The 20570-nt window shown below is 44.8% G+C and overlaps 1 protein-coding gene across 5 annotated transcripts in view; it reads left to right on the top strand.

The window, feature by feature from the left end:
* The window catches only part of LOC144507143 (guanine nucleotide-binding protein G(I)/G(S)/G(O) subunit gamma-2), a 78073-nt gene extending 59272 nt beyond the window's left edge, over nt 1-18801 (top strand). For all 5 annotated transcript variants that reach the window (XM_078233938.1, XM_078233939.1, XM_078233940.1 and 2 more), the window contains 2 exons: nt 9058-9151; nt 16781-18801. In XM_078233938.1, the coding sequence (XP_078090064.1) occupies nt 9065-9151; nt 16781-16909 (216 nt within the window). In that variant the 5' untranslated portion in view covers nt 9058-9064 and the 3' untranslated portion in view covers nt 16910-18801. The remainder of the gene's footprint in view (nt 1-9057; nt 9152-16780) is intronic.
* The last annotated feature ends 1769 nt before the right edge of the window (nt 18802-20570 follow it).

Genomic DNA, 20570 nt, shown 5'->3' with positions numbered 1-20570 from the left:
CCTGGTGTTGTTAGACTTCTTACGATGCCTCCGAGACCAGGCATCCCACCCTCCAGCACACATTGGGCGGGATGAAGGTCTATGATCCCCTGGTAATTGGCGGCAATCAGCATTTTGTCAGGCGGGCTTTACTAGTGAGCCCAGAGCTTGGAAGGCATCCGAGTGCTGAACCCACCTTTGGCACAGGCCCATATTATTCAGCCCACGTTGTCAAGCCAGTTGACTCTGTTAATATGCTGCCCAGCCCATAAAATGTTTGGCGTGGCAGCAAGGCAGGAACAGGAAGCCCATTTTTTAAACTTAAATGATTAATGGGTGGGAAGAGGCGGTGTTGCTTTTCAGGGGCCATCTTTTGCATTCTGTCTAACCTACCCAAACCCTCCCGGCCCAAGACCTGTACTTGCCTTTCTCGGAGATCCATGGACTTTGATGTTTCTCTTTTCCTGTAGTCCCAGCAGCTGCCACTGGCGCCTTCCTGGCCTTGTTGGGACTGATGGCCAGCAACTTCAGAGGCTGGTCTCCTCCGCCCCAAAGAGGGGCAGAAGTTGCACTCAACCCTTTTTGCAGGGCAGAGTGGAGCCAATTCCACCCAATGGCTCCAATCTTCCTAATATTTAGTCAGAGGAAAATTCCGCAATCCAGTTGCTGGTGGCAGATGAGCACTGACAAATTTGGAGACAATGAAAGAGTCAGAAGAGGTTTTGGTGAGGTAGCGCTTGGTGTCATCAGCATTCATGTGAAAACTAATGCTGTGTTTTTGAATAACGTTGTCAAAGGTAGAATACAAATGAGGAACAGGAGGAGGCCAAGGATAAATCCTTGGGGGACACCAGAGTAACAGTGTGGAAATGGGATGAGAAACCATTGCGGGTGATTCTCTGACTTTGATTCCAAAGGTAAGAATGGAATAAAGTCAGGATAGTTCTATCCAGCTGTGTGAAGGAGGAGGAGAGGTGTGTGTGGAAGAAGCTGGTGTGTCTACTGTGTGAAGACTGTAGACAGGTCAGGAAGAAGGGAGAGAGATAGTCTATCACAGCCACAAAACACATGTTAGTCAATAAGCTTCTTGGCCTTTTCATAGAATCCCTACAGTGCAGAAGGAAGCCATTCGGTCCATCGAGTCTGCACTGACCTCAATCCCACCCAGGCCCCATTCCTGTAACCCCACGCATTTACCCTGCTAATCCCCCTGACACTAGGATCAATTTAGCATGGCCAATCAACCCAACCTGCAATTCTTTGGACTGTGGGAGGAAACCGGAGCACTCGGAGGAAACCCACGCAGACACGGGGAGAATGTGCAAACTCCACACAGACAGTAACTCGAGGCCGGAATTAAACCTGGGTCCCTGGCACTGTGAGGCAGCAGTGCTAACCAGTGCCACTGTGCCCACCCCCTAACGGGATCTTTTGGCTAAGATCAAACATCAGATCAAGCCCAAGATGCGGTGCAATGCCTTATTTTGTCTGCGTGGATCTTGGACGCGATTTGAATTTGTTTTTTTGAGCAAGCAAGGAGATGGATTCGGGTCTGCCCAGTCCACTCTGAACATTGACTTTAAGAATGGAGTAAAAATTACAAAAAATAAATACGTACAAATTCGTTTGCGTGAATTTTCTACATAGCGATTTGCCAGCAATTCATAAGGGGGCAAGGGAGGAAGCAGCTGCACCTGGTACAATTAGAATAACAGAACAATTGATTTTCAAAAAGAAAACACAACATCCACAGCACGGCTTTGTTCCCGAGGAAAAATAAAAGCTAAAGTTTTTTGGCTGCAAATACCTGAATGATAACTTCTTTGTATCACTCCCCACCCACATCGCCCTTCCACGCCCCAATACCATCATTTTCTGTATTTATGACTGGAAAAAACTACCCCGCCCCCAGTTCAGTTTCAAACTGTCAGCTGGCTAGCCCTTGTCACAATATTTCTGCAGCTAGCGATTTACTCAGTCGCATCTTTGGACATCTTTGTGGATTTTGACAGGCTTTTCAAAACAAATCAGAAGCACAAAGCTGGCTGAGAACAGCGCAACAACTGGTGAAACTGACAGACCAGACTTTTAAAATTCAGAACCTTCACCCTGTCAGACGCATTTTTTTTAAAGCCAGTCTGTCTGGCCTGCAGCCCAGGCTACTCAGTTTGGATGACAAGAAACCCAGGCGCCCCCATCTAACCCTGGACCCTGGAGTTTTGCACCAACTGTAATCCCCTTTTCTGGACCCTGCCAGGATCATCATGGATTGAAAAGTTTATTTTCTCTACTGCATACTGTCTATTTAACCCCTGCTTCCCCGCCCCCCCCCCCCGCCCCACTGCCTCTGTTGCCTCCATTCTCACCTCATACAAGTGTGAAGATCTCATGGACTTTTGTGTCACTAAGATTGAGACCATCAACTTCCTCTGTACATTCCTCCCTTTCAATGTCCACTTGGCCAAACATCCTCTCGAGTTCCTTCCTGTTTTAACCCTGAACTTGCAAGTTTCTCTAATTTCTTGGTCGTTTCTCTCAAGTTCCTTCTTCAAGCGCATTAAATCCATGAGACCCACCTCATGCTCCCTTGACTTAATTCCCACTAAATTGCTGACCTCATGTTAGCCAACATTGTTAAAGCTTCTCTCTCTTCAGGTGTTGCCCCCCCCTCTCCCCCTCCATTAAATCCACTGTCTTCACCCCTCATCAAAAACACCAACCCCTGACCCACCAACCTTGCAAATTACCGTCCCATCTCCAACCCCTCTCTAATTTTAAAAGTCCTTGGATGCGTTGTTGCCTCTCAAATCTGTGCCCAGCTCTCCCAGAACCAGAATGTGGGTGGTATGGTGGCACAATGGTTAGCACTGCTGCCTCACAGTGCCAGGGACCCAGGTCCAATTCCGGCCGCGGGTCACAGTCTGTGCGGAGTTTGCACTTTCTCTCCATGTCTGCATTGGTTTCCTCCGGGTGCTCCGGTTTCCTCCCACAGTCCAAAGATATGCGGGTTAGGTTGATTGGCCATGCTAAATTGACCCTTAGTGTCAGGGGGATTAGCAGGGTAAATGTGTGGGTTTACAGGAATAGGGCCTGGGTGGGATTGTGGTCGGTGTAGACTCGATGGGCCGAATGGCCTCCTTCTGTACTATAGGGATTGTCTGATAACGCCATGTTTGGATCTCTCAAATAAAAGCAAATTACTGCGGATGCTGGAAATCTGAAAACAGGAAATGCTGGAAAAGCTCGGCAGGTCTGGCAGCATCTGTGGAAAGAGAAACACCAATATGATTCATCTTCAGAAACAAATTTTCTGAAGTTACAAATTTCAGCATTTTCTGTTTTCATTTTCGATCTCTCGTTTTGGGTTTCGATCTCGGCCACAGCAAACAAAATTACAAATGGCATTTCATGTGACTGACGAAGATAAAACTATTCCCCCTCGCTTTCGTGACCTGGCTGCAGCTTTTGAACATGCCTGACCACACCATCCTCCTCCAGGGCCTCTACACATAACTGTATGGAGCTGTTCTCACCTTGTTTCATTTTTATCTATCTAATCCGCATCAGGGAATTGCTGGTAATTGCATCTCTTTCTACAGCGTTAGCTCTCAAACTCCCTCCTAACTCCTGCCTACAAGCTGCTCCTTGGTGACATCCACTGCAACTGTTTCCGCATGTATGCTGATGACACCCAGTTCCACCTCACCAGCACCTCTCTGCACTTCTCCACTGTTGCTAAGTTATCAGACTGCTTATCTGACATCCAGTGCTGAATGTGCTGAAATTTCTTCCCATTAACTGTTGGGAAGACTGAAGCCATTGTTTTTAGTCCCTGTTCCAAACTCTGTTCCCTAGTTACCAACTCAGTCCCTCTCCCTGGCAACCGTCTGAACTTATTCCAGTCTGCTCGCAATCATATTTGACCCCAAAATGAACTTCTGACCATATGTTGGTACCATCACTAAGCCCGCCTATTTCTACCTCTGTAACATTGCCAGGGTCTTAGCTATGAGGAGAGATTGGGTAAACTGGGGTTGTTCTCCCTGGAAAGACGGAGAATGAGGGGAGATCTAATAGAGGTGTACAAGATTATGAAGGGGATAGATAGGGTGAACGGTGGGAAGCTTTTTCCCAGATCAGAAGTGACGTTCACGAGGGGTCACGGGCTCAAGGTGAGTGGGGCGAAGTATAACTCGAATATTAGAGGGATGTTTTTTACACAGAGGGTGGTGGGGGCCTGGAATGCGCTGCCAAGTAGGGTGGTGGAGGCAGGCACACTGACATCGTTTAAGACTTACCTGGATAGTCACATGAGCAGCCTGGGAATGGAGGGATACAAACGATTGGTCTAGTTGGACCAAGGAGCGGCACAGGCTTGGAGGGCCGAAGGGCCTGTTTCCTGTGCTGTACTGTTCTTTGTTCTTTCCCCCCCTGTTTCAGCTTATCTGCAACAGAGACCTTCATTCATGCCTTTGTTACCTCCTAGACTTAACTAACACGTTTCAAGCTGGCCTCCCACATTCTACCCACTTAAACATGAGGGCATCCAAAACTCTGTTGCCCATGTCTTAATTTGCAGCAAAGCCCATTCTCCTGTCACCCCTGTACTCACTGGCCTGCACTGGCTCCTGTCAAGCACTTGATTTTCAAATTCTCATTCTTGTTTTCAAATCTTCATCCCTCCCTAACTCTTTCCATAGAATAGAAACCCTACAGGGCCGAAGGAAGTCATTCAACCCATCAAGTCTGCACTGACTCTCCAAAAGAGCATCGTACCCAGGCCCACTCCCCTGCCCCATCCCCGCAACCCTACGCTTTTACTACGGCTAATCCATCCTAACCTACACATGTTTGGACACTAAGGGGCAATTTACCATGACTTAACCACCTAACCTGCACATTTTTGGGCTGTGGGAGAAAGCCGGAGCACCTGGAGGAAACCCATGCAGACATGGGGTGAAGGTGTAAACTCCACACAGTTTGACCACTCTCCTCCAACCCTTTGAGATATGTGAGCTGATCCAATTCTAGCCTCTTGAGCATTCCCGATTTTAATTGCTGCACCATTGGTGGGCAAGCCTTTAAATGCCTGGGCCCTGAGCTCTGGGATCCTTCCCTGCATCTCTCTGCCTCTCTGGCTCAGTATCCATCTTTAAAACAATCTTTAAAAGCTGCCCCTTTGAGTAAGCTTGCGATAGTCTGTCCTTGTATCTCCCTGGGCATTTTTCAGATGAAAGTGCTGTGCAGGGTCTTTGGCATGTTTTATTATGTTAATGGTGCTATATAAATTGACGGAGTTATTGTGAAGTTATTCCCTCCACTGTTTATACTCCTGACATCACCAAAGGAGCTTACACCAGCCAAAGCGAAAGCATTTGGTGTGAACTTCTTTGCCACACTTGTTAGTAGCCTTGTGGAAAAGAGGAAGAAATAAACTTTGCTTTTTTTTAACATGGAGAGTAACTTTTGTAACATCGAGTGGAAACTAAGCTGTATTTTTGCAGCCTTTGCACAATAGAACTAAACGCTTATAAAGCACCAATCTTTAAAATCACTTGAATGTTGGTTCCTTGCAGAGCTTCCCTATTGGTAAGCATTACTTTCTGAACTCCGGGAAACCATGCGGCCACCTAATTTTTTTTGGTGCCAGATACTTAACGTTTTTCACACCAAATAATACCATCTCCAGAGGTGAGTTCAGAGGTGGAGGGAGGGGTCTGTGATCCAGCAGGAGGGTGCTGTGTTCCGGCATGGCTGGGACAATCGAGGGCTGGACTTCCTTTCTTAGAGGGGCGCAAGTCCCACACTTGTTAAGTCTGTCCCCAGCGTACTATTGTTGCAGGGCATAAAGTCGGCAGGCTGAAAACTGACTTTCCTACCAGGGAGGAGGAGATGATGCGCAGTCCACACACTCTCCACCCTCCCCCATTTTGTTCGTCCATGGGAAATCCATCCCCAACTTGCTACTTTTGGTTCCTAGTATCAGTCTTTAAGTTGGACTTTTTCAGTAGTTACTGAGTTATGACCTGCATTAATAAATATTGAACACTCCAGAACTTTTTTTTTGCCATTTTATATTAGTTAAGTGGCTTAGTTAACTGCTCAGGACATATTAACGGATTGTTGTTATTGCATCTCCTGGTAATTTCCATTCCAACTGAAAAAAAATAGGTGTTTTCATTATAAACCAAACCTTTTCATGATTTCATTAGAAGGCTGCAAATTACAGAGAAAATGATCTTCCGTATTTCAAAAAAGATCAAAAAATTTGCTTAAAAGGCTTTCCATGGAAATGCATTATTACCCTTTTTTGTCTGATAGGGTTATTTAAGTTCCCCATTTATTCTCAACTTTTTCAAAACTCATTTGACACTAAATCTGTCTGTCTGGAGTTTGCACGTTCTCCCCGTGTCTGCGTGGGTTTCCTCCGGGTGCTCCGGTTTCCTCTCACAGTCTAAAGGTGTGCGGGTTAGGTTGATTGGCCATGCTAAATTGACCCAAGTGTCGGGGGATTAGCAGGGTAAGTAGGTGGGGTTATGGGAATAGGGCCCGGGTGGGATTGTGATCGGCGCAGACTCGATGGGCTGAATGGCCTCCTTCTGCACTGTAGGGATTCTATGATAAATGTGCGATTCCCTGTGGGAAATGCATCACAGAGCTCCGCACTGGTTTGGAAAGGTTATGGCCAGAATTTGTTTGAGCTTAACATCACATGGTTTGACCTGTTTGTTTGACTAGTTCTTTGGCCCCTTCAGCGCAGTGATGATTTTTCTTGCTTAATTTACACATTGCTGTCCCCTTTGCATTAAGGACGGGGTGCTTTGTTCAGATACCATTATTTTCTTAGCAAAATTTCTTATGGGTGGCACAGTGGTTTAGCACTGCTACCTCCCAGCACCAGAGATCCAGGTTCAATTCCGGCCTTGGGTGACTGTGTGGAGTTTGCACGTTCTCATCGTGTCTGCGTGGGTTTCCTCCAGGTGCTCCTGTTTCCTCCAACAGTCCAAAGATTTGCAGGTTAGGTGGATTGTCCATGCTAAATTGTCCCTTAGTGTCCTAAGATGTGTAGGTTAGGGGAATTAGCGGACTACATGTATGGGGTAGTGTAGCGGGTGGACCAAGGTGAGATGCCCTGTTAGAGAGCCGGTGCAGACTCGATGGACCAAATGGTCTGCACTGTAGTGATTCTATGCAAGTTCCAGCCCAATATGTTCTGCAAGCAGCACAGTTGGTGTCTGTTTTTTTTCTTTTGAAGACATTGAATAATGTTTAAACTTGTAAGTGGGCAAGAATACCCAAAATATCCCAGGATTTTCTTTTTCAAAACTGCTTTACACTCCACTAGGGTTGTGCTCCAGGTCAAGCCAACAGTGTGAACCAGTTTCTCTGAGGGGCTCTTAACACTGTTGTGTGTCAAAATCAAATTGAGAAGGGAAATTATACAAAAGCAAGAATGTTTCAATATTTAAATGTATTTAATTTTACATAATCTATTCCAAAGCAATAAAGTCTTATCACTTTTTACCTTTTACAAGGGTGGCATGGTGACTCGGGGGGTAGTACTGTTGCATCACAGTGCCAGGGACCTGGTTTTGGGTGACTGTGCGGAATCTGCACGTTATCCCCGTTTCAGCGTGGGTTACCTCCGGGTGCTCCAGTTTCCTCCCACATTCCAAAGATGTGCGGATGTGGATTGGCCGTGGTAAATTGCTCCTTAACGTCCCAAGATGCGTGGGTTGGGGGGATTAGCGGGATAAATACATGGGGTTACGAGCATAGGGTCTGGGTAAGATGCTCTGTCGGAGACTCGATGGGCCGAATGGCCTCCTGCACGGTAGGGATTCTATGATTCTACAGTAACTTTTGAGCATGAGCTTGTGATGAAAAGCTTTTATATGAGGAATAAATCTCATGAAGGTGCTATAAACCCTGACTCAAAGCAGCACAAAGTAATAGGAAACTGAAGAGCGTAGGAAACCAGCTTCGATTCTCTCTCTCTGTTGCTCTTATGCCCCAGTACACACATTTTTTTCAAGAGTAACTATTCTTTCCAATTAATCAAGGCAGTCCAGACACAAGGAAATTCATCTTGCACTGAAACAGGTTTGGTTTTATTGGACTCAGACTCCAGACCGAAGTTTGTCTGTTTTCTCCTAATTGACTGAAGTTATCAGAGAAGACTGTTTCTTACCATGTCCCAAACTGGAAAATGTGTAGATTTGTCTAACCGTTACCCCTAAGCCCCTTTCAAAAAAACAATTACAACGGCCCAGTTACAAATTCACAGAAAAAAGGTAACATGGAATTTATTGTTGTCTGCAGCTGACACTATTATATCTGTGCCACTCCTCGTGTCAGCACAACCCAATACTAGTAAAGTTTATTTATTAGTCACGAGTAGGGCTTACATTAACACTGCAATGACGTTACTGTGAAATTCCCCTACTATGCCATTTTTGGTGAGCACTGCTGCCTCACAGCGCCAGGGACCCGGGTTTGACCCCCGGCTCGGGTCGCTGTCTGTGTGGAGTTTGCACATTCTCCCCGTGTCCGCGTGGGTTTCCTCCGGGTGCTCCAGTTTCCTCGCATAGTCCGAAAGACGTGCTGGTTAGGGTGCATTGACCTTGCTAAAAAAAATTCTCCCTCAGTGTACAGGCACCGGAGTATGGCGATTAGAAGAATTTCACAGTAACTTCATTCCTACTTGTGAAACTAATAAATAAACTTTACTGCAACAACATGCTTAACAGCTTTTTTTTTGCAACAAGCACAAAATCCTTTAGTGATCCATACATTGAATGGTTGTCCCATCAACTCAATGACCGTAACGAGGAGGATAGCAAAGAAGTAAAATAGAGCTTATGTACTGAATGAAACAATTAATATTAATATGGGGAGGGGAACTACTTGCATTGTAAAGATGCCCAAAAACTAACCTTTAGGGTAATTCATTCATAAGCCTTTTCCAGTTTAAAAATCTCCACTTGAGATTATTGCATTGAACTTAAGCTATATTTTATTCAGCAGTCATCTTATTCTAAAATTGGTTTTGGCATAATTTCTGTTTTCCCTTACTAGATATCAAATGGCTAGCAACAACACAGCAGGCATAGCACACGCCAGGAAGATGGTGGAACAGCTGAAAATGGAAACCAACATTGACAGAATAAAGGTGAGAAGTTTATTATTTCCGCTTGCCGTACATTAGGTAAAATAATAGGGGTTTATTCAGTGGTTTGATGCATCTTTCTTTGGTTTTATGTTCACTTCTTTCTCTACGCCACAATGAAGAAGCATGGGTTATTCCTCTATTTTAAATGTGCTGTGTAAAAGTTGGGTTGTTGGTGAACAAACTTAGGGTGGCACAGTGGTTAGCACTGCTGCCTCACAATGCCAGGGACCCTGGTTCGATTCCTGGTTTGGGTCACTGTCTGTGCAGAGTCTGCACATTCTCCCTGTGTCTGCGTGAGTTTCCTCCGGGTGCTCCGGTTTCCTCCCACAGTCCAAAAGATGTGCTGGCTAGGTGCACTGGCCATGCTAAATTCTCCCTCAGTGTGCCCAAACAAGCGCCGCAGTGTGGCAAGTAGCAGATTTATAGGACCCAACCAGCTAAGATTAAAAGAATATTTGAGTCTATAATCCATTTTAGTCTGTTTAGAACAGGTATGTTTATAGCCCAGGAATGATTTTTCCAGGAACCAAAAATCATTGTGAGCCTGTGACTTAAATACAGGCTGTCCAATAAGCAGATAACTGCAGCAAAACTATGTATTAACCTATTAATAGATGCCCTTTGTATCAGTCGAGTTAACAGGTTAGATGATGCTCACACATGGTGGCAGATACTTGTCAAAGATCATTAAATTGCATTTCAACATGAAATCTCATGCATTTTTATGTGCAAACTGCTTGGATTATGTTTTGTAATTCAATGCCTGCAGCTGTAGCACAGAATGATATAACAACCACAGGGCACAAAAACTTCATTTACACAATTACATGTCGGCAGCATTTGAAGAGAAAAATGCGAATCTGGGAGCGAGTGAAACTGCTGCCAATGGCAAAACATCTGATACACCGCAATCACCAGAAAGGAGAAACTGGACCTTGTGTTTACTTAGAACACTTCCATCTCAGTTCTTCTTTTCCATTAATGTTTCAAAAAATAATTCTGCTACATTGATCCTATTACTGGTGACCCTATGCCTAAATCAGAGTGGCACAAAACACAATGTTTAAAACAACTAAGATATACCGAGGCCAAAGTTTCTTGCCATTCCGGCCAGGAGTGTGCTGGAAAGGCCGATTGGAAACATCTAGCGCTCGTTTTGCCCAGGAGTTTTCTTCAGCACTTGAGCTTCTAGTCATCCTATATGAAGCCATTGCTGTTGGGGGGGGCGTCAGGGCTGGCAGTGAGGGCACCAGTTAAAGGATTGTTGGTCGGTATGCCCAAAGGCAACCGTAGCATAATCAGGAGTGACATTTGTAGGACTCTGACCAAGTGTCATCTGGACTCGAAACATTGGCTCTATTCTCTCCCCACAGATGCTGTCAGAGCTGCTGAGATTTTCCAGCATTTTCTGTTTTTGTTTCAGATTCCAGCATCCGCAGTATTTTGCTTTTATATTTGTAGGACTCGTATTGGGGGTTCAGGTCTGGGATGATGAAGAAATCAAACATTTATTTTTAAGTAACCCACTTACCAAAGAGGCTGTTACAGACAAAGACTGAGGAGATAGAAGGTGACAGCCTTCCCCACTTCAGCCAGATTGCTAAAGCCATCTTTTGCACGTCGAATGGTAACAGCATCTATCAGCTCGTGCACAAGGACACCGACAGATCACCACATATTTCAGTGGCAACTGCAAGGGTTGAGACCATCAATAGTCACAATATTGGCCTAATTACTGGATTGCACACCCAATGATTTTCAGGACCATTGTAATTGACTGTCATTATAGGCTCTGAACGATGTCAGTAAAAAGCATAGGAAGGATCCATCCTAAAACATAGAAAAGACACATTCCAATATGTGTGCTGAATCCATCACAAAAGGTGAAATGAATGTGAATAACTAGACCCAACATCCGTGTTCCCGAGACAAATGTGGATTAGGTAGGGAAATAGTTTGAAATGACGTAGAGGAGCATAACTAAAAATGTAAGGGCAATTAGAAAGTTTATTCCAATCAAAAAATAGTAGAATAACATAGGCAGAATGACTTGCACTCGGTGAATCAGAGTTCCACTTAAAAATATGGCTAAGGACAGAAGCCACAAAACTAAAGAGCTGGCGGAAGAGGAACTCCAGCACTTTAAACATAATTAGTTCCAAGCCACTTTCAATCATCAGTGCGAAAGTAGAACTTCTTTCAATTATTGCATGTGTAAGGATCACATGATGGATACCATAAAACAATGTGGAATGTCTTCTGCGATAAATCAGTTTAACAAGGAATCCTGAAGTCATTCTTCTTGGTTTTAACTTTTTCAATTACAAAAACAGCCTTCCCCCTAAGAGAGTGAGCAGGTGTACACGAGCACTTCGATGCAAACTGCCTCTGGGAGGTGGGCGAGAGAACATGTGGATGGCTTGTATGTGGCGCTCCCTATGAGGAAGTGGTTTGCCTCCACTTTGCTGCCACCTTGCCAACACAATCAGTACCATTATTGCTGTTATAGGAAACGACAAATGTAAACCTCCATCCTATCAATCTGTAGCACAAACTCTAAACCAATTGACCTGGCCAAGTCTTTTATTGAATCAACAGCATGTTTCAGAAGCAAAACAAAGTTGATGGAATGGGTGAGAGCAGTTCCTAAATCCAGAAGCAAAACACTGTGGATGCTGGAAATCTGAAATAAAAACGGAAAGTGCTGAAAATTCTTAGATCAGGTAGCATTTGTGGAGTGAGCAATAGGTTTAACAGGCAGGAAGCTGACCCGATTGGGGAGCTTAATTTGGTGGGAGATCAAAATTCAGTTTCCCGACAGCAGGATTAACTTCAGCAATTAAGTTCTCGGAACTTTAAAGGTGGTCATGCTTCCTGACAAACTCATGTCGAGGAGCCTGTCTGCATCCATTAGCATGTCGTGCATGTTCATTGAAAGGCCGCTTGCCCAGGTTCGCCCTCCAGATGAAGAATAGAGTTTGCCGCTCCCGCCAGCAGTGGGCTTTGTGGTGAGGTGGGGCACATGAAGTTAAAGTTTTTATTTATTCATTAGTCACAAGTAAAGCTTACATTAACACTGCAGTGAAATTACTGTGAAAATCCCCTAGTCGCCACAGTCCGGCACCTGTTCGGGTTAATGCACCTAACCAGCACATCTTTCAGAATGTGGGAGGAAACCGGAGCACCCTGAGGAAACTCACGCAGACACGGAGAACGTGCAAACTCCACACTGACAGTGACCCAAACCGGGAATCGGTGGCTAACCATTGTGCCACCGTGCTGCCCAAATAGGGCCAGAGGCAAAAAATCTGTTTCCTGACAGCAGGATGAACGTTTGGAATTCTGTTCTCCCGACTACCAAGGTGGGTCAAGCTTCCTGACGAACGATGTCAGGAATTTCATTTGCATGAACTAACATCTCGTGCATACTTATCAAACATCCTCCAGACTGGAATTAAGCTTGCCCTCCAAATTAGATTCCCCGCTGAATTTTGAATGTCCAATTTTTCGACTGTATGTTGGCGGCATGCCTCTGGCAAGCTTCACCTCCTTCCATGAGTTTAAGGTCCATAGATGTTGCACTCGGAGACCTTGGGGACCTTGCATATCTTCACTCGTATTGAGTGCTGTTAGCAAGCACTGTGCCAAAGCTGGATAAGGAAGGCAAGTGAAGGCTGGAGACAAGCAAGGTGGAAGGATGGAGTGAAGGCTGGACAGGAGAGGCAGGCTTACAGGGCAATGGTAGGGAGAGTGCCTAGGGAAGTGGGGTTTAATGTCCAGGAAGGTGTGGGGTTGGGAGTGTGTTTTAGAGGGCAGTGTTAGTGATTTTGATGGTGGGTTCCTGGGGAGAGAACTAAGGGTACTGTTGGCAGGAAGGAATGGTTATAGTCAGAGTGGGGGGGGGGGGACGAGTGGGTGCAGTAGGGTGGCAGGACCAGGGTGAGAGTCTGGCAGGTGAAGTTTTCATCATGAGGAGGACAAGGCAGGTGGCTTGGATAGAGGGAGGAGCAGGGTCAGAGTGCGCATGGAAACAGTAACAGGTGCCAGCTCTGCGGGGAGGGAAGGCAAGTTCAGGTAGATTGTGATAGGGCCCAAGGTAATTGGGGCAGCTTCATGGGTCACTGAGGGGAGAGGAATGGTGATGTTGGATAGGTCTTTGGTGATAGGGGAGGGGAATGTGGTTGGGGTGACAAATAGGGCAGAAGGTAGTGGAGCGAGTTTGAATGGTGATGAGCAGCATTTTTCCAAATTGACCGTGACCCCCACTGTTAGTCAGAGAGGTCCCTCGAGGTTGGAGGAGGGTCTTTTTGGGTGAGTGGACTTGAAGGTCAGCACATGACCAACTGGGGCACCCTAATGATTGAGACAACTGAATGTCAGAGATGCTCAGTTAGAGTATCATGGCATCAGGTCAAACATGGGCAGGGAAACCTGCCATGCACCATTTCCGCACCTCCCAGTACTCTTCTTTGTTGAACAACACTGAGGATGGCAAGGGTGCACAGATCACTGAGGAATCCAACTCCAATAGCAATAATCTGCTCACTGACACTCAGAATGCGCTCTGCCCGGATCACTCAGTTCTTGACCTCATTTGAGATCCCTTTGTAGCCTCCTTGTGTCCTCTTCAAAACTTACTTTCCTACCTATCTTTGTGAAATAGGTTTTAAGCAAGTGAAAGTGGGGAGGGTGGGAAGAAAAACGAAAGGGAAGATCTGTGATAGAGTGGAAGGGAGGAGAGAGTTCCATGACAAACGGTTTCATGGTGCAAGACCAAAGAGTAATAATGAGGAAAGTAAAGAAACAAAAGATTTGTCTGAAGAAGGTCTCAATGGTTGCTTTCTGAAAGAAAATGAAATAAGGAAGAAACACAACGGTGGGTTGGAGAACAACCAACCAAGAGAAAGACAACAAAATGGGGGCAGAGATTATGATTTAAAATTCTGGTACTGAATGTTGACTCCAGAAGGCTGGAAAGCGCTCTGCTGAAAGATGAGATACTGTTCCTCAAGCCTGCCTTGAGCTTCACTGTAACACTGCAGAAATCCCGAGGACAGAGAGGTCAGTGTAGGGACAACAAAGAAAATTACAGCACAGGAACAGGATTTCGGCCCTCCAAGCCTGCACCGACCATGCTGCCCGACGTAACTAAAACCCCCTACCCTTCCGGGGACCATATCCCTCTATTCCCATCCTATTCATGTACTTGTCAAGATGCCCCTTAAAGTCACTACCGTTTCCACTACCTCCCCCAGCAACGAGTTCCAGGCACCCAACACTCTGTGTAAAAAAATCTGCCTCGTACATCTCCTTTAAACCTTGCCCCTCGCACTTAAACCTTGCCCCTTGCACTTAAACCTATGCCCCCTAGTAATTGACTCTTCCACCCTGGGATAAAGCTCCTGACTATCCACTCTGTCCATGCCTCTCATAATCTTGTAGACTTCTATCAGGTCTCCCCTCAACCTCCATCGCTCCAGTGAGAACAAACCAAGTTTCTCCAACCTCTCCTCATAGCTAATGCCCTCCATACCAGGCAACATCCTGATAAATCTTTTCTGTACCCTCTCCAAAGCCTCCACGTCCTTCTGGTAGTGTGGCGACCAGAATTGAACGATATTCCAAGTGCGGCCTAACTAAGGTTCTATAAAGCTGCAACATGACTTGCCAATTTTTAAACTCAATACCCCGGCCGATGAAGGCAAGCATGCTGTATGCCTTCTTGACTATCTTCTCCACCTGCATTGCCACTTTCAGTGACCTGTATACCTGTACATCCATATCCCTTTGCCTATCAATACTCCTAAGGGTTCTGCCATTTACTGTATATTTCCTATCTGTATTAGACCTTCCAAAATGCATTACCTCACATTCGTCCAGATTAAATTCCATCTGCCATCTCTCCGCCCAAGTCTCAAACTGATCTATATCCTGCTGTATCCTCTGATGGTCCTCATCGCTTTCCGCAAATCCACCAACCTTTGTGTCGTCCGCAAACTTACTAATCAAACCAGTTACATTTTCCTCCAAATCATTTATATATATTACAAACAGCAAAGGTCCCAGCACTGATCCCTGAGGAACACCACTTGTCACAGCCCTCCATTCAGAAATGCACCCTTCCACTGCTACCCTCTGTCTTCTTTGACCTAGCCAGTTTTGTATCCACCTTGCCAGCTCACCTCTGATCCCATGCGACTTCACCTTCTGCACCAGTCTGCCATGAGGGACCTTGTCAAAGGCCTTACTGAAGTCCATGTAGACAACATCCACTGCCCTACTCTCAGCAATCATCTTTGTCACTTCCTCGAAAAACTCGATCATGTTCGTGAGACACGACCTCCCCTTCACAAAACCATGTTGCCTCTCACTAATACGTCCACTTATTTCCAAGTGGGAATAAATCCTGTCTCGAAGAATCCTCTCCAATAATTTCCCTACCATTGATGTAAGGCTCACCGGCCTGTAATTACCTGGATTATTCTTGCTACCCTCCTTAAACAAAGGAACAACATTGGCTATTCTCCAATGTGGAAAATTAAAATAACAGGGAGTCACATCAGTAGCAAAACAAAGCTGATGTGCAAAGCAGTCACTTAGTCTACATTTTGATCTCCCTGTTCTAGAAGAGAGCACATCATTTTGACGTTTGGGTCTGGCCTTACATAGCCAGAGAAATGATGGGGGTGAATTTCCATAGGTTGTCTCCTGCTCATCCATCACAACTTTGGCAGCAGAGCCATGGAAATCACTGGGATTGGTGCTGTTCTTCCATTAATCTCATGGCAGATTAATAGGAGCACATCCACGGGCCTTCAGCCCATTGTTTTCAGAGAGCATAGATCTCTCCGGTTTGAAGTTAGTATACAATCTGGCGGCTTGCACAAAAGCAAAAAAACTGAGTTTACTTGAAATGTAATTATTTCTTCAGCTTGAGTGTGTTTGTCTAGTTTCTTTGTGGTCACAGAGTCCTATTAATTTCAACCTAGAATCTTTTAAAGGACTGGCATTTATATTCTGTTTCACAGCCAGACATCCCCAAGCTGCTTCACAGCCAATGAAGTATTTGTACTTGAAGTAATTGGTATTTTGAAAATACTTCATTGGCTGTGAAAATCAAAGTTAGGAAATTGCAGTGGATAAATTATAGAAAGCAATTAGATAAATGGACGAATAATGTGCTTCTGCGGTGTTGGTTGAGGGATAAACTTTCGATGGGATAACTGGCCTGCAGTTCTTCAAATAGCACCAGACTCTCTCTGACTCCACCAAAGAGGGTATACAAGTCGATTTGATGGTTTATCTGATAGGTGTCACCCAGCTAGTGCAGCACTCTCCTCATTACTGCTCTGATGCATCAACCTGGATTATGGTACGAAAACCTTTTGGAGCAGCACTTCTGACTCGAACGCAGAAGTGATGCTACCGAGCCACGGTGCATTTCACAAATATCATTGATTTCCCAGTATTGCCACATTTTACAAAAGGTATGGCTATGGCGTTCTCTGGTGGAAAACTTAGCGACTGGTCCTGTTTGACTTTTTGTTGATTGTAGGCAATCACTTGAACTTAGTACTCACCGGCCACAGGCAAATGTGGAAAAGTCTAACTCTTATCTGCATGTTCCAGGTGTCCAAAGCAGCAGCAGATTTGATGGCCTACTGCGAAGCTCATTCTAAAGAAGATCCTTTACTGACACCGGTTCCTGCGTCAGAAAATCCCTTCAGGGAGAAGAAGTTCTTCTGCGCCATCCTGTAAAGCCCCAGCTCGCCTGAGAACCAGGCTGCTCTGAACAATGGTGTTGAATTTTACCAATGTGGACACATTCCTGTCTGCAGAATTTTTAGCAAAGCCAGGAAGCTACAGGGATGTGCATGTTTAAAGAATCTTGTCCGCTTATTGGGAATGGAAGCAGAAGAACCACCTTGTGAAAATAGAGATTCTAAAAACCGCTTAGAATGAAACCGTAGAGATGTGTTAACATTTTTTTGCTCTTGCAAGGACCGTAAATTATGTTCGATAGTTTGATGTCTAAAGTATGACAGTTGTTCTAAGAAAGGTAAATACTGAAGAAAATGTATAATTTTATTGGAATGATAATTGTTGTTCTTCAATATGATTTTAATTTAAGTTAAACAGACAAGTATACAATTAAGATAGATTTACTGTGGTGTTGTACCTTAACATTTGGTTATGTGCTTTTTGCATTAGAGTAGCACAATGATATGCTGGACGTTCCTTTGAGAGACGATTTCCAAGGAAGAGAAATGTTACTAACAAGCATTTGGCAAATGGAATGCCATTTGCGAAACATAAAAGCTGGCAGCTTGCGTATTTTCTTAAACTCTTCTTAGTGCTTCTCCGACATTTGTGTATAGTTGCTTACAGTTTCTGCTAGTATAAGTAACACGTGCTATTTAGTGATCCTAATATTTGTGATAGCAGCAAAAGAGTTGCATGGAAATGTCCCTGCCGTTCCCCTTTTTAATTGATTTTAGTTTAGATGATCTGAAATGATGCAATGTAAATATACGGAACAGCCAAGATTTTAATTTCAAACTCTGACTGCTAAAGAAGCACACTGCCTATTTCTTAACAGCCCTGTTCTCTCACTAATGCTTGTGAACACTATAAGAACTATCTGTCATTAAAATCATTTATATAAACAATTTATACCAAATTAAATATTGTAAAATAACACACGTTTTACTGGAAGTAAAACTTGCATGCAAACAATAGTACATAGACATACATGGCAATGTTTGAAACGCAAGACTAATTGTCCAAAAGTAGCTTTGTATACAAAGAAGTGAACAAACAGGCGAATGGTTTACAAAAAATCTTCTTAGTCCATCAATTTAACAAAATCAAACAATTTTGGAAGACAAAATAATCTGTCCCTCGATGCAATCTTTCTGTGCATCTTTTTTACCCAACAAAACAACGGGAAAAGGTTATCGGACAGTGTAATATGCAGATGCACAAACAGGTCTCAGCTTTTGTGAATAATCGGATAATTTTACCTTGGACTGTTTCACCGCCTTTTAACAAACCTTTTTGATATTTTCAGATAACGTATTTTTACTCGATTGCTAATTTTCTTAGATCTGTCGGTACCAACATCTGCCATTACACTGCCAAACTAGCCCTCCTCTTCCATTTCCAATTCCGTACAAAGGAGTGATCTACCATAGTGTTAGCCCACAAAAGTTAGGACTTATCATCAAGCAAACTGATACATTAACCAAAGTAGCTACATTGAAAACATTACAAAACGAGAAAGACTGACATGTATGACTATGGCTTGTTGAGTCTAATTTTTCCGTAAACTTGTGTTCATGGCAGCAGTGAGTTGTAGTGCCTATATGAGTCACCAGGAATGCTGTATATGACAGTAAGAATAAAAGGGATGTGTGAATTTTCTTAAACTGAGTACATTGTAAAAAAAAGTGTATTGTATTTCTGGTTGTATACCCTTGTTAGCTTTGTATAGGGAAACTTGAACAAAGTATGATGTATTGCACATTTTCATGCTAGCCATGTGAACAATGTATCAGTTTTAAATAAAAATCTTCAGAACATTTCACTTATCGGGCATTTTAAACGGCATTGAGTTATACATAATACATGTCCCCCTAATAAACATGCTGAATCATTACTGTTGGAACATTAAACATGGTTCTTAAGAAGTTCCTGCTACCATGCCTGCCCAAGAAAACCGTATTGAATTTTGTCTGCTAGCATAGCTGTTGCTTGGTGGGAGTCACATTCAGACCTAAGTTGTCAGTTTTCTCATGATGTGGAGATGCCGGTGTTGGACTGGGATGGGCACAGCTAGAAGTCTCACAACACCAGGTTAAAGTCCAACGGGTTTATTTGGAATCACGAGCTGCTCCTTCATTGGGTGCCTCTTTAACCTGTGATTACCCCTCTCTCCACTCGCACTGTCTGTACCTGGAAAGACTTGATTACCTGTAAAACTCGCATTCCAACTATTATCTTGCAATTGAGTCTTTGACGATATGTGCCGTGTTTGTGAACCCATCTCTCCACTCACCTGATGAAGGAGCAGCGCTCCGAAAGCTCGTGATTCCAAATAAACCTGTTGGACTTTAACCTGGTGCTGTGAGACTTCTTACAGTTTTTCCATCGACAGATTGTGTGACCAATTGCTCTGTATGGGGATCATCCTGTAATTTTACGTTTTGTCCCGTGATCCATTTATTGGTTCCCTGATAGGTATGCTACTTGTCCTGTATTTTCCGGGGCGGGGACTGGGAGACCGCTGAGGAATCTCCCCTTTTCTGCTGCCCTTGTATCTATGGTGCTTGTGCATGCTCATTGTATTCCTGTGATTGTGCTGCTGATTGGCCAGGGCTCAGGAGAAAGTCTGGAGGAGGACTCGCTCAAGGCCAGCACTCTGGGGGGGGGGGGGGGGGGGGGGGGGGGAAGGAGGGGCGGGAAGGAGGGGAGGGGAGGAGGGGGGAAGTTGTCAAAACTTGAAGTCACGTGGATTCTTGACAGGCCCAGGGTTGTAGCAGCACAGCCTTAGTCTTGGGCAGTGCGGGCCCAGACCTGGAGTGTGTTTGGGGATGGAGGGAAGAGGGGTTGCTGAGTGAGTAAGGAGAGGGGGTTGGGAAGAGGGGCTGCCGTGTGTGTGGGGAGGGTGTTTGTGCAGACGGGCTGCAGAGTGAGTTTTGGAAGAGAACAGGTTGTTGAGAGAGTGAGGAGAGACTTTGGGAAGAGGGGAGTTGTGTGGTGGGGAGAAGTGTGGAGCTTCAGGGCAGTGCATGGGACATCGGGGGTCAAGGAAGCAGACTTAAGCAAATTATATCAAGCTGGGTGGGAGGTTAAGCTGTGGAGAGGACACAGTGGTTGAGAAGAGATATAGGCCGCGATTCTCCCATCCTGCTGCGCTAATTTTTTAAGGTGTCGATGGTAGTCATGATGTGGAGATGCTGGCGTTGGACTGGGGTGAACACAGTAAGAGTTTTAACAACACCAGGTTAAAGTCCAACAGGTTTATTTGGTAGCAAATACCATTAGCTTTTGGAGCGCTGCTCCATGTTAGGACGAAGGAGCAGCGCTCCGAAAGCTAATGGTATTTGCTACCAAATAAACCTGTTGGACTTTAACCTGGTGTTGTTAAAACTCTTACTAATTTTTTAACGCAGCAGACTGGGAGAATCGTGCATCGGCCGATTCGCGGGGTTCCCGCTGCGCTTGCATCTCCTAGGGGTTTCTGGCGGCTCTGCGTTGCACCGGATATTGGCCGGGAGACAAGGTCAGCATTTGAATAGTATAGAGCATACTACTTAAATGCTATTAGCGGGCCCAGGACTGAATTTTCCAGGCCTGCTAACATCTCCCACCCTGCCAGATTATTTCACTCCAGCATGGATTACAGTAGCACCCCACT

This window comes from Mustelus asterias, chromosome 18, assembly GCF_964213995.1.
Source record: "Mustelus asterias chromosome 18, sMusAst1.hap1.1, whole genome shotgun sequence".
Lineage (NCBI taxonomy): Eukaryota > Metazoa > Chordata > Chondrichthyes > Carcharhiniformes > Triakidae > Mustelus > Mustelus asterias.
Note: the sequence above shows the minus strand (reverse complement) of the source record. Positions and strands in the feature narration are given on the sequence as shown.